The sequence below is a fragment of the Bipolaris zeicola genome (assembly GCF_000523435.1).
Source record: "Bipolaris zeicola 26-R-13 unplaced genomic scaffold scaffold_56, whole genome shotgun sequence".
In the NCBI taxonomy this organism is placed as follows: Eukaryota; Fungi; Ascomycota; class Dothideomycetes; order Pleosporales; family Pleosporaceae; genus Bipolaris; species Bipolaris zeicola.
In genome coordinates this window covers 31,195-45,381 of record NW_006912105.1, presented here as the reverse complement: position 1 = coordinate 45,381, position 14,187 = coordinate 31,195, and the positions used below count along the sequence as shown (strand labels likewise).

General features: G+C 49.7%; 5 protein-coding genes across 5 annotated transcripts; 3 read left to right on the top strand and 2 right to left on the bottom strand.

The window, feature by feature from the left end:
- Positions 1-65: 65 nt before the first annotated feature.
- Positions 66-926, bottom strand: COCCADRAFT_25516 (uncharacterized protein; the record flags this gene model as incomplete). The annotated part of the gene is made up of 2 exons (XM_007713158.1): positions 66-750; positions 808-926. 2 exons carry the CDS (start codon positions 924-926, stop codon positions 66-68), a joined length of 804 nt encoding a protein of 267 aa, XP_007711348.1.
- A 456-nt stretch (positions 927-1,382) lies between these two features.
- On the top strand, positions 1,383-1,855 carry COCCADRAFT_4268 (uncharacterized protein; the record flags this gene model as incomplete). The annotated part of the gene is made up of 2 exons (XM_007713146.1): positions 1,383-1,503; positions 1,602-1,855. The coding sequence occupies 2 exons, from the start codon at positions 1,383-1,385 to the stop codon at positions 1,853-1,855; spliced, it is 375 nt and encodes a 124-aa protein (XP_007711336.1).
- A 5,255-nt stretch (positions 1,856-7,110) lies between these two features.
- COCCADRAFT_35989 (uncharacterized protein) lies at positions 7,111-8,173 on the top strand (the record flags this gene model as incomplete). The annotated part of the gene is made up of 3 exons (XM_007713175.1): positions 7,111-7,123; positions 7,181-7,270; positions 7,686-8,173. The coding sequence occupies 3 exons, from the start codon at positions 7,111-7,113 to the stop codon at positions 8,171-8,173; spliced, it is 591 nt and encodes a 196-aa protein (XP_007711365.1).
- Positions 8,174-8,382: 209 nt separating this feature from the next.
- On the bottom strand, positions 8,383-9,468 carry COCCADRAFT_93759 (uncharacterized protein; the record flags this gene model as incomplete). Its single annotated transcript, XM_007713174.1, has 2 exons — positions 8,383-9,363; positions 9,424-9,468. The coding sequence occupies 2 exons, from the start codon at positions 9,466-9,468 to the stop codon at positions 8,383-8,385; spliced, it is 1,026 nt and encodes a 341-aa protein (XP_007711364.1).
- Positions 9,469-12,175: 2,707 nt separating this feature from the next.
- Positions 12,176-13,654, top strand: COCCADRAFT_35987 (uncharacterized protein; the record flags this gene model as incomplete). The annotated part of the gene is made up of 1 exon (XM_007713173.1): positions 12,176-13,654. The coding sequence occupies one exon, from the start codon at positions 12,176-12,178 to the stop codon at positions 13,652-13,654; it is 1,479 nt and encodes a 492-aa protein (XP_007711363.1).
- Between the last annotated feature and the right edge of the window lie 533 nt (positions 13,655-14,187).

Sequence of the window (14,187 nt, the reverse complement as noted above, 5' to 3'; positions counted from 1 at the left end):
CAATTTAGCATCTTGATTTCAAGCAATGAATGCATAATTTGTTCTTCCCCCAGCAGCTACCATCTCTAAGAGAAGCGTAGTATGCGGTTAGTCCTGACCTGTTCAGCAGGCGACTGGACCTCAGCCACTCCAGCATTGTCTGCAGTTGCTTGACGACCAAGAATATGTCCATTGCTTTCGATGGGTTTTTTGTCTCCTGCATGGAGTCTCACACCTTCGTTGCACGCAGCAAGAATTGCACTGAGGTCTAGTTTGTCTGCAACCACGCTTACCGCAATACCCTGGTCTCTGACAGTGACATCTGAGATGTCCAGCTGAATCTTGAGCTCTTCACCCGTTTCTGAAATGACGCCACTGATTGCGAGTCCCTGTTCTTTCACTGTAACTCCTCTTATCGACACATTGGTTCCAGTACGTTCGGACATTGTCTTGCTGAGAGCCTCCTCGCTAAGCTGGCAGTATGCCTGGCTCGAGGACTTCAGGTGCTGCAGCTCGCTTATCAGCTCCTTCATTTCTTCTTTGGACTCGTCATCCACCGAGGCTGGAAAGGGCTCCTGTTGTACCTGTCCTGAGTCATTGCTTGCAATGTCTGAAGCTATGTTTAGCTGTCTTATCTTCTCCTCAATGTTAGTTTCAACCCCTTTTGTCACGACAATCTTTTTCCCGATATCCTTTTCATGTTTTTCCAGCTGTTTAGCCTTCTCGGATATTGTGTCCGGCGTAAATGCTGGATTGGAGAGCCTAGCATATCTGCGTTAGTTATCTACACAATTGAATACTATCACTAGTGGATGTTGCAATACTTACATTACTACAGTCGTGAGTGCAAGTTGAAGTGTGGCTTTATAGTTATCTAGTTGGCCCCTAAAGGCATCGATCTTCCTCTGGCAGAAGATTGCAATCTTTAACCTGTCAACCTTAGACATCCTGTCCTCAGTCGAATGTTGCATCGTCTGGTTCAGCTATTCACCGAAGCTTTTGCATGCGCCTTCGCAGTTTTCGAGGCTACGTGTAATGATTGGACCAGCTAGTAGACCTTGAGTTGTGTTTTGCGCGGCTAATACCGGGCGCAAGGCAGCCTAACCTAACAACCCAGCTCTCTATTTGTTTGTACCGCTTATATGCATGTGTATCTTCCATGCTAAGCATCAGTTTTGCGTTCCTGATTCTGAGAACTTTCACTTACAATTAGCGAAGGCTGTCCAGGCTTTTTAAGAGTACGATACGCGAGGTGGATCTTTCAAGAAGTCGGGACCCCCACCACTATAGACTGCATGTATTCGCATACCAATGCATATCTTGTTTATTTTTCCAAAAATTGTTGTCCTGCGACAATTCTATACTCTTGTTGCTAATACTTTGATGCATCGATCGAAACCGGAATGGGGAGCGACCCACAAAAGGTTGATATCAGTGGAGGACATGTAAGTGGCAACGGGGTGCAAATTAATGCCCATGTACGAGAAGGTGGTTTACAAATTCCGAGCGTCTTCACCCCGAGAGGTTAGTGAACCCATCTCGCTTCCGACCTGAATAGTTGAGACAGGTTTTGCACACTTCCACTCTCTCGGGTGCCTGCAACTAATACAATTACTTGATAGACGCCGAGGAGGAAGCGGCACTCGCATGTCGTGACGCGTTGTATCTCACTGATCCCGAAGTCGACCGCGAGAGCGTGATTAGTGCGAAAGGTACGAGAGTCGCGGGTACGTGCGAGTGGATCACGCAGAACGAGACCTACCGCACCTGGCTTAGGAGCGATAGCGACAGAGACAATGATGGAGATGGCAATGGCGATACGCGACTCCTGTGGATCTCTGGCGGGCTCGGCAAGGGCAAGACGATGAGAGAGTAGCTAGCGATATTGAGCTGTTCGTGTTCGCCCCAGTAGAGGAGCTGTCTGGTATCGAGGGCTTTAATGACAAATTTCGCAAGTCTGTACACGACAGTCTTCTCCGACGCACTGAAGGATGGGTAGGCTTCGCAATGCACGAATCATCACAGAAGCAGACATGCATTAAGGTTTAGGAGACGCTTAAGGATCTACTTACTAGCCTTCCAGCGATATACAGTTATATGCTGCTACGGATCCCAGCGAAGTAGAGAATACTAAGCTAGGCAATCTTGTAATAGGTAACTATAGCTGTTCGCCCTCCACAACTAAAAGAGCTAGCGGCGGCAGTAAATGTCGAGGCTACTCCTTAAATGACTGTAGAATATATAGCACGCGACGCTGTTACTCTGTGCGGACCTCTACTAAAGACATAGGAGGAGAAAGTAAGCCTCGTCTACTAGTTAGCGCAGGACTACCTGCTGCGCATAGAGTGCGATGGTAATACAGTACTTAAGACGTTTTAATTCAACTTAGAAAGTACACACCTCGAGCTTATACAAAAGTGTCTTGAATATATTTCACAGAGCGACTTGCGATACAGAATTATTAATCTAGACGTTGAGCTAGATTGCTAATTGCCTCCCCTCTTACGATATGCAGCGCTCTACTAGCCTAAGCACGCAAAAAGCTGTCACGCACTAGCAGCAAAGCTCTTAGACCTTTCTGAAATCTTCTGCTAAAAAGTATCTCATTTGCGCGAGCATTGGTGGAGGACCTATTTTGGGGATATAGAATGTGAATATGAGGCCCCACCATTACTGCATATGGCATGCAATTTGGAAACTATACCATGGGTAGAGGCGGTGCTGGCAAAACGCCGCCTGATAATTTTTCGCTATTTTCCAATAGACAGCAAGGACGGAGCTGGGCGAACGGCACTATACTTGGCAATGAGACGAGGAGATGAGGTACTAGTGCGGCTGCTATTAGAGAGAGGAGCAAACCCTAAGACAAAAGACAATTGGGGGCAATCGGTACTATACTTGGCAATCGAGCAAGGGAATGAGGCAGTAGTTCGGCTGCTATTAGACAGAGGAGCGGACCTTGAGGCGAGGGACAAGCAAGGGGCGACAGCGCTGTTCTTTGCGGTTCTGGGTAGGAACGATTCGATAGTGCGGCTACTACTAGATGAAGGGGTAGACATCGAGGTGAAGAGCGGGATGGGAATGACGGCGCTGCAAGCAGTAGCTGTGGGAGGGAACAAGGCGATAGTGCGGCTACTTATAGATAAAAGAGCGAACGTTAACGCGACAGACATGGTTGGGAAAACAGCACTGGAATGGGTCGAGAGAAATCACCCGGGGATACATCAGCTGCTACTAGATGCAGGAGCGGAGCCCAGGGCGTAGGATAGTAGGCAAAATGAATAGCCCTTTAGCGAATGTTTTCTAACAAGACTAAAATTCAGTATGATGAAGCTGCCCACCGTCACAGTGATGTATGTATTCCTGCTACTATCTTTGATAATTTGCTCTACAATATACATTTCTATTCGATATCATCGTACTGATGTCTAAATATTCGCGACCTTTTCGCATTTTAGAACGTCAGTGGTACCTTCATAGTAGCTACCTCTAACGAAGATAAAAAGACACAAAGAGAAGTAGAGACCTCTGCAGGCTAAGCGTCCTGTATAATGCGTGACTAGCAGTCGATCGTGTAAGCTATTCTATCATGAGCTGCTTGCTTTGAGCCTTGTCTTGTTACCTTCTTTCTTATATAACTCCGCGGAAAGAGGGGGGGGGAAGGACAATGATTACCTTTTGGCGTTAGGCATCCAACGTGCGCATACTATCTTCTTGCGAGCTAAGAGCGCGTTGAGATACAGCGTAAGGCGAATTAGTTAAGTTTAACATGTTTGTTATATGGATTTCGGTAGAGCTTACAAGGGATAAATCAAGAATCACTTCCATGGTTTTGTTTAGCGTTTGGTAGGAGCTGTACGCGTTATGTGATTACGACTGCTGTGGCCTAGTATCCAACATGTGATTAGAAGTAACCCTTCCTCTAGGTCTCATGTCAGAGTACAGATTTAGTTACAGTCGCTAGCGAATCCGGTTTCCGCCCTGCACACTCAGATGGTCACTTTTGTCTCCACACTCGTTGGTCGTACATCACGTGATTTGGCGGGGGTGGCTGCCAAATGTCCAGGCATAAGCGATGGGACGACTTTTGGGTTCATTACACTCCCCGCCAGGACTATCCAAAATTCACACAATTCACACTTCAGAGCACGATGTCTACTTTCCCATCCCTTGGTTGTTATCGCGAACCTTTGTTACCAGACAGCATTCGATTACTTCGCCTACTTCCTAGTGAAGACGAAACAGCGCCCATCCAATGCGAGCTCTTCCACTACTCTCTGCAGGAATCAGGCAGATGAACGCATCCATATGAAGCTCTGTCCTATGTTTGGGGTCGCGCAGACAATCCTCAATCTATCTTCATACGGGAACATGATCCCACGAGCGGAAATGGCCTACCCGTGACGCAAAACCTTCACGCGGCGTTGGCACGTCTGCGATACTCTCTTTTTGAACGAATCATATGGATCGATGCTGTCTGCATCAATCAAAACGATGATCGAGAGAAAGAGCAACAAATTCAGTTCATGGCAAAGATCTACGCATTAGCAAATCGTGTAATTGTTTGGCTTGGGGAGGTAGCAGAAGACAGCGATCAAGCGCTCCATTGGATACGCGCTGCTGGAGGCACCATGCCGCAAATTCCCCTTTGCGACGGAATGTCTCAGCAATCAGTTACTGCTCTACTTCAACGACCGTGGTTTCGGCGCATCTGGGTATGAAAGACGTGTACTTTTTCCAAAATTTATATGGTACTAATAGATGTATCCAGGTACTGCAGGAAGTTGCTGCGGCGCGTCATATACAAGTTATGTGTGGATCTAAGGAGATGGATGGATACGCTTTCTCTTTAGGTGTAGATTCGTTTCAAGGTTTTGACAACGCTCATCCAGGCTTGCAGAGTTTAACCCGTTCAGTAACCTACCTGGTAAGGGGATCAATCTTTAGATCTAGCTTCCCTATAAGCAGATCAGATAGGTATTCTCTGGATATCTGCCCACTAGGGGAGCTAGTGGATTTGTACCGTGCCCATGAGGCTACCAAGAGCCATGACAGGGTATTCGCCTTACTGGGTATGAGCTCTGATGATCTCAGCAAATCAAGGCTATTGCCTGATTACACCGTTTCCTGGGAAGAACTCTTAAAGCGACTTACCAAGTATCTACTGTGTGAAGAGATATCTGTAGAGATTTTGGGAGTTGATCGCGAGATTGCAGTCATCAAGGGCAAGGGCTTTGTTCTTGGCAAAGTGTCATTTGTACAAAGCAACGCCGTTCAGAATGAGAGAGTGGATGTGGATGTCATTTTTAAGAATGGGGAAACAAGCAATTGTCTACCTCTTCAGACATCAACAACATCCGTCCGAGATGGAGACATCATTTGCCTTCTCCAAGGCGCTTCGAACCCAACGATTATCAGACAACGTCGAGATCATTTTGAAGTCATAGCAATCGCAGCTAGGCCTTTAAAGGAGATTCCAGTGATAGCTGGACCTATTCATTGGTCAACATTTTTACAATCAGAAATACCCTTCGTCTACGATTTGATACTTATCTGGGACTGGGAAATTTCTTTAGAGAAGTTACAACACCCAGAAAGATACGATCGGGTGTTAGGATGTTTGACGGAGCTTGGCGGCTCTTTGGAAAGAGCAAATAGAATATGGACCGTTGCACGAGTACTAGCAGATGTGAGAAAAAGTAAAAAGGCGCGAAAAAGACTTCAAGAGGCAGTCATGGGCTATGAGACAGCATTTGGGATACAGCATTCGGACGAATTGGAAACGGAACACGATTTGACACCGTTATCATGGGCCGCAAAGAATGGGCATGATGCTGTAGTACACCTATTGCTTGCAAAAGATGATGTCGATCCGGACATGAAGGATAGTCAATCGAATCGAACGCCACTTTCGTGGGCAGCCGAGAAAGGGCACGAAACTATAGTACAATTAATACTTTCAAAAGATGATGTCAATCCGGGCTTGAAGGATGTGTCTGGTCGGACGCCACTCTCATGGGCAGCTGAAAAAGGGTACGCAACTATAGTCAATCTACTCCTTAGTACAGGTACTATTAGAGTCGACTCTAGAGACAAAAAAGCAAGGACACCGCTCTGGTGGGCAGCTGAAAGAGGGCATGATAATGTGGTCGAGCTACTACTTCAGACAGATAAGGTTGATGTCAACTCTGAGGACGCACCGTCCGGTCGGACGCCGCTCTCGTTGGCAGTTGAGAGAGGGCACGAGGATGTGGTTAGGCTACTACTTGATACAGACAAGGTCGATGTCAACTGGATGGACAAATTTGGTCGCACACCGCTCTCATTGGCAACTAAGGCAGAGAACGGGGTCATTTTCGAGTTGCTGCAATCAAGCACTAGATAGCTTTTCTCATCATTACTCTCCCGTCTACTGCCCCACTACACACGCAAGGTTCTCATATACTTTGTAATAGAAAGTATCTAGAAATGCCTTTACTTAGAAAACTATTGCTTTAGAACACTCCCCGAAGCTCGAAATCAATCCTGATATTAGCAGGAAGATTGGTTGTCTCGTCCCTGCTATTGATTTTCCCTATGACTGCGTAATCTCAACATATATGTAGTACATCAAGTCTGATGGCTGTTCGAACACTTTTGCGTTGGGATTGTCTCCTAGCCACTCTAAGCAAACCATGTTGTGGTATCGTATCACGTGATCAAGCTGGAGATATATATCATGGCTTCTTTTAGACTTTGTAGATCGACTGCCTTCTTCACTCGATGCAATGAAGGCATTAGATTCCCGCTCTGCTATATCAGCTCGATTGCAGATCGCCGCTTGATCTTTTGAGCTCAATGTTGTATCGTGCCACCATATAAGATACGTTTGCGCTAGAGAGTGCAGGCGGAACCCGATCTCGCTAACGACTATAATGGGAAGGGAACATACTATTGAGGTAGAACCTTCGATCGCATGCTATGTGTTAGCGCGGTCTTATTCAGCTGGGGTGCATTGAATTCCGTCAGCCAAGGCGGCCAAGTACTCTAATCACGTGAGATTGGTTATATCCAGCTGGAACGTTGGGTCCGGGCTACTACCACTCCATACTCTAAACCCTAGCCCCACCCATCAACCATCAGTCTTCTACCATGGAGCATGGCAGTACTATGACCGTGTCATATGCGCCTTGTGTTGAGTTGCAGCGCATGCCACATGCAGCATACATACGACGACCGGGCGAAGACTGGGCGGGCATAACGAACCCAAAGGAGCGCAAGAGGCTCCAGAACAGACTGAACAAACGCGTTTGTGAGTGACACCCAATCCCAGATGTACAACTCTATTCTGTTTTCTCAGCCCAAGTCTAATGCTCGGCTTTTGTATCGACATACAGCAAGGCAGCGGAAAAGGCGGAAAACAAGTCATGATGAAGACGACTCGTCGGATGCGGCGTCCCGCGCGGCTAGCACGACGCCAGACACCACCGTCTCTGGCACTTGGACTTTGCTGTGCAGCAGCAGAAGCAGCAGCACTTCCAGAATTGTGCCCTCGACATTCAGCCACTGCTCTGAAGAGGACGTGGCCCGGGAGCGCGCGATACTAGAGCAGTTTGCCGAGCAAGCGCTAAGAAGTTACATGACGGGCGACCCGTGTGCGGACCACAAACTCCGGCTAATCCAGTTCAACATCATCAATGGTCTCACCCGCAACGCTGCCGTGCTAGGTTACCAGTTCGACTGGCTCGTGTGCGCCGCCGTCTCGCCGTTTGGACGTGACGGCCCAGTACGCGATGCCAGGTCTACGACGCCGCCGCTGGAAAGTGGCACCGTGCCGAGTAATCTGGTACCGACCGTGGTACAGCTATCGATCAGGCACCATCCGTGGCTCGACTTGTTTCCTCTCCCTCGCATGCGCGATAACTTGCTGCTGGCGACTAGTAGCTATCTAACTGCGGAAGAAGAGCAAGAGCTGTTCGACGACATTATGGATTCGGGTCGAGGCAAGCACGAGTGGACAGGCCTCGTGGTCTGGGGTGAGCCGTGGGATCCGCAGAATTGGGAAGTCAGCAAGCCGTTTTTGGAAAGATGGTCTTGGCTTATGATCGGCTGTCCGGAAATTCTTGAATCGACTAATCGATGGCGTCGTCTGAGAGGGGAGAAGCCACTGTCAACGCCCGGATTTATAGTTGAAGAGGTGGAAGATGGGGATTAAAACGGCGGAACAAGATGTTGAGCAAGATTGTTTCACTAAGGGCGTGCAAGAGGTATGTATGAATGATTACTTTCACATTTGTTCTGGGAAGGCATATTTGTCAGTATTTATTATGAATAATTAGGTTGATTCTTCGAAAATTGATGTGCGTGCAGTCATATGAATGTTACAGTTGGAAATTATCGAGTTACACCAGTCGACGAGCAACATCACATCTTCCCTTTCAACACGGCACTCCAATCCTGGCTTCGGAAGTAATTCTCCAAAGATGTCGTCTTGATACCCAACTCTGCCGGTGTCTTGACCTTGGGGTTTCCGCCCACATACCCGTATTCAGTGAAAAACCGGAAATCGTCAATCATAGTCTTGTCGAAGCCCTCCGGAAGATACTTTATATACTCTTCCACGTCGACATCTCTCACTGTCGCTTCTACTCCTTGCGTCTTAGCCCAGAGAGCTGCGTAATCTTCTTTGGAAATGATTTGGCTGGCACCCAAGACGTCTGTGCCGGGCGGGTGGTGAAGAACCAGGGCTTCGACAAACGCACCAGTATCATGAGACGCGACAACCTCTGGGTATTCCTTGTGCGGGCCGTCGCATTTGAGACGGATATATTCAAACGTGCCATCCGGTTTTTTGTGCGGTCTAAATGCGGGAATTTCTCTCCACGTCTCCTGGAAGATGCCCATGTTGACGGTACTAAGGCGGGCACGCAGTTCCGGAAGCTTGTCTCGGATGTGCTGTTCGGCTGCGGCTTTTGAGTCAAACTCGTACGAGTTCTTGTACTTGCCGCCGCTGATCTGCTTGACCGGCGCCAAAGTGGAAAAGACATATCTCTCGAGGGTGGAAAGGACGTTGGGGTCGCTAGCGGCTGTTGCCAGGTTGATGCCCTGTAGGGTCTCCAGGTGACCGGCGTATTCTTCAAGAGACAGGCCGGCCTTGGCTGCCTCGCTCTGAAGGGTCTTGTCCCCGGCCACGCGCGAGTAGCAGCCGGCCCAATCTGTGACGGCGAAGATGGCGTGAGCACCTTGAAAAGCAGCCTTGAGGGATTCCAAGTCATCGTGATCTCCTTTGACGATTTCGACACCCTTGTTGGCCCATTCCTTGGCCTTTGGGGAACCAGGGTTGCGCGTGAGTCCGCGTATGCGCCAGCCGGTGTGGGTGAGGAATCTACGGGCTACAGAACCACCCTGAGCCCCGTAACGTTAGTCTGTTTACAAGCTGCGACGTGTGTATTACGACATACGCACCTGTGTTCCAGTAATACCCAGGATAGTGATGAGTTTTTTGGCCATGATATGGTGCTCTGATATTGTACAGGAAAGCTGGAGAAGGTTCAGGATCGATGGAGTGTCCTTTTTTCCAACGAGAGGCCCTCCGTTTATGTGCTGACTGGATAAACGTTGTGGTGAGAGTATGCGGCGAGCTTGGCGGTTCCTGACGGATTGTTTGACAGGCCCGGATCTGGAAGGCTTAGGTTATGGCAAACGTCCAGGAAGTCCTTTGTTGTTGCAGAGCTCCCTGGGCAACTACTATCTGGGTCTAGTGCCTGAAAGCTAAGCTGCAACAGGAAATCATTTCTCTAGGCGTGAATGAACGACAGCTCGTGATTGGCCAGATAAGCGACACGTGATGCTGCAGGTCGCTGACATGCGGTCGACGCTATTTCGCAATCACGCTATAGCAATGCAACTGGACGACACCAGCTCCACTTTACCTTACACACGCATTCTGAAATTCCGCACATCATCCGACTCTGTTACAAAGCACCTAAATGACGTGATGTGCGTTGAATTACGACTACCTGGACGACGCAACTGGCTGACAGTGTGCGGACAAGGCCCCCCATGCCAAACTCGCCGCTTACGTCAACCGACATTCGACATGCGTTTAATGTGCCTACCCACTACAACACACTGCCATCCCCCGGCACGGTGACATGGCCCGACCCGGAGTGCGCTAGGGGCCCGTGCCGTGCAACGAGCCTCCTCTCCGGGGGAACATGGCAGAATCATCTAGTAGTTCGAGGTGAAAGTGGTTGGGAGAATAAGAGAAGGGGGGCCTTGCAGATTTCCCCTCTCTGATCTTCGCAGCCACTTTTCTCCCCCACGTTCCTCAACCCCATGCTCCGTAAACAGCAAATTACCACCGTTTCAATACAGTGCCGCCGCAAGCCGATCCAACTGGACCTACCTAGCCAGGACAGCCGACTTTATTTTTTTGGGGGAACCGAATGCGACCGCCTAGAACACCAACCATGTATCAACACATAGTACTGTAGCATCACCCCATGGTCTAGGCCTGGAAACCCCCTACTGAGTTCATCTAAGAGTAACTCAACAAAAACCCTGTATCTGACTCGGACCTATTGTGTGTTCATTAACAAGGCTGCAGATATACCTCAGCCCTCACGCAAGGCATAGGGAAGCCTTGCATGCCTCTGCACTTAATGTCTCGATCTCCCCCCATAAGCTCGATTGGAGCATCATGGCCCGATTTGTCCAACGTTCACTTTCCTGCTTCTAGCCCACAATAGTTCCGAGCGAACCTATACTTTCCTAGACTTCCAGCACGTTCCGTTGCAGAACAGCAACACCCTGAACTTAGTTCCAGGAGGCTGTGCTAGTAGACGCTAGTTTTTACCCGCCAAGATGTCTAAAGGCCTTGTATGGTTCTCAGTCAGACCAGCTAACTGATGCCTTTCCATTTACTGCATGACGAACACTGGCACGTTAAGAGGCGCTTTTCTTGGCAATCGTCGATCGGAGGAGTTCGCCTACGTAGCCTCAACGGCCCGCTATGCATCCCTACAAGCGTCCTGTGTACCGAGTATTCGACCGGGCATGAGCCGCAGCTTTCAACTGCATTTCCAAAGTACTACAAGGAATATAACCATATCGTTCCTACTAGTGATATGATTGATATCTTGTATGACCAGCAGACTTGGAATGACGATACCAGAACTGTCAGGCCCCCAACGCACGTAGAATTGCATCACAAAATCAGCATCCTATGCTACAAATTCAACATTGAGACATTGTAACGTCATTGCACTCCGTGTTTCACGACCCATATGTCGTGACCGCTTGGCGGTCTGTACGGCATCGGTATCTACAACCCGTACTGCGCAATATACGCACTCGATCAAGCCATTGGCGTCGAGATCGAGATTACTTCGATCAAGTAAGCGACAAGCCTTCTGCATGTGAATGCGCATCGTCAGCGGAATTTCCCTTTGCCTCTCCGCGGCTAAGCAACCGTTTACCGGGACGGGCACTAGCCGTCCTTACACGGCATGATCCTTTCCAGTGAGGAGGTAACGGGCAAACAATGCCCCATTGTTACACGGAACCCACCGCTTATCGACGTGATACTCACACATAATTCCGCCCAAACAAAGACAAGTTTTTTTCGAAAAGATTCCATCGGACACCAAATAAACCGCAATGATTGGTTGTCCACGACGACTACACGTGTGGCTTGCATCCCATCAATGTGATAATCGTTTTGCTAAACTGGAAAAATAGTCGAACTGGGTTAAAGGTAAAAAAAAACAGGCACATCTGTAAAAGAACGAGGGTACAATTAAGCTCTTACAGCCTTCGGGGGATAAGGCCACAGGGTACCTTGGCAAACGATAGATAGGAGCAATTCGCGCTGCGAGAAAGGGCCGCCTCCGCTGTAAGTCCAACTTGGCAATAGCATCCCCCAGAAAAACCAACGCCCATGTTCATGCATCTACAGGTACAAAGGCTACGAAAGACCCGAAACCGAGTTGCATACTTTAAACTCCAGGCATCTTTATATCCTTTTGTTTTCTTCTTTTCGTTGCGCAAGCAAAGATCTTCAAACCCAAACGCAATCTGATCGACGACACCCATCCCTCTGAGTAGGTTGCACAGCACTCTTGGTCCAAACCTGCTCGTCGGGTTGGAGAGTCCACCCCTCCACAGTCTAAACTCTATCACACCACCCAAATTTCCCCATTTTCCCCCACCACCCATGCCGCCGCCAACCGGCATCCGGCTGCGCGATAGCTGCCAATCGTGCGCGGCATCCAAGACCAAGTGCTCCAAGGACAAGCCGCAGTGCGCTCGATGCGCCAAGAGGGGTACAAAGTGTGAATACCTCGTCACACAGCGGACAGGCAGGAAGGCCCTGGCACGGCGAGACAGCGATGCCAAAGAGCAGAGCAGTGATGCTGGTGTTCGACGCAAGAGTTTGAGCCGCTCAACGACGACGGCAACATCCACAACAACAACAACGTCGTCGTCGTCGAGCATGTACGACACACCAGACATTCACATGTCGGGGTGTGTAGAGCCGCAGGATGGAGCAGCAGAGATGTACATGATCGAGCCAGGGCTCGAGACACTCGACGCCGATACTGCCGGTAGCATGCTACCCGAGATGAGTACCGTCCACGACGACTACTTCTCGCTTCTCCTCCCAGACGTCGACATGTCGGCACTGGACCAGGTGTACGATGCAAGCAGTGCAAGTGCTACTACAGACGCGGCGGCATCCGACGTGCTGGCCCAACCGCTGCTCGGCGGCACCAGCGGCATGCCTCCTCACGGCACAGCAGCATATGCAGCATACACGCAGGGCAACGACGTAGCAGCGCCTGGGCACTCGCCCCGGGACCCGTCACCGCAGCAGCCCGACCTAGGCATGCTCCTCGATGCAGCTTGTCTGCCGGGCCAAACCCAGACGGGCGAGCAAACCGCCCAGCTGCTCTCCGAGATGCAGATGCCCTACTGCCAAACCGCCATGCACCACGCCGCAGCCTCGCAGCAGCAGCAGGAGGGACTTACAATGGCTCTGCAGCTAATGCAGCACCTCTGCTGTCTGAGCGACTCGACAAGTAGTAGCAGCAGTAGCACTACAATCCCCCTCTTTGGAGCCGGGCCCCAGCAGCCCCTCCGCCTCCGCAGCCTCATGGACAAATGCAGCAAAGCCACTGCAACAATCAGCGCCATCCTGCACGGCGACTCGTCCCACGACGCTTACTTCCTCGCCATCGTTTGCCTCACAATGTCAAAAGTCCTAGACGCATACGTCACTGCGTCCCGTACCCTCGGTGCCCCAATCACCACGGATTACTCCAGACGCAAATCCCGCTCCTCATCTGCATCATCTTCGTCTCCGTCAGTGCTTTCGTCCCCGACTCGCCCGGATTCCGCAAGGAGTAATCGCAGTAGCGGCAGTGTGTCGCCGCCGGTTGTCCTGCAGGGGGATCCTAAAGCAGTGCAGCAGTTGCTGGACGAGTTGTATCACGTGCGCGCGTCTATGGATCTTCTCGGCGCGAAGATAGCGGCTGTGGCGCCCGCCTCGTGCAGTGTGTTTGCCAGTAATTTGTCCTTTTCAGCAGAGACGCTGAATCGGCTTTATGAGGAGCAAAGGCGGCGCTTGAAGTGTATTTCGCTTTATCTAATTAATAGTCTCAAGGCGTTTTGGGTCGAGGAGGCTTCGTTTTAATCGCTTCTTCCTTTCATTGCTTTCTGTTGTTTGACAGGCGTTTAAAGATACCTGGGGTGTGCTTTGACTTTTGCTTTTTCTTGTAGGATTTCGAAGCATCAGACTAAAATTGGAGAAGAGTGCACGAGGGTGGCTAGGGTCTGCATGGCCCGGACACGTGTGGATGCAGGAACAGGGTGGATTGGTGTACTATGTGGCCAAGAGCTGTGTATGTACTGTAGTCGGGGATTATGTAATCGTGCGTTGGACTGAGAATGAAAAAAATTACGTACGTACTACAGAGGCTGATTGGAATGAGTGATAAGCCCACGTGATGCAAGTCAAACCATTGATATCAGCATGTGCACGGTACTTCAAAGCACGAGTATGCATGATAAGCGACTCGATACAGATTCATTCGTGAAACGGTGGCGTAATCGCATAGATGGAAAAAAGAAAATAACCTGAGGAGAGTAACGGTGCGATGCACACGGTGATAACCTACATATCGTACAAGCTGGTCTATGCTGAATCTGTACAGTGCTACTAGACGA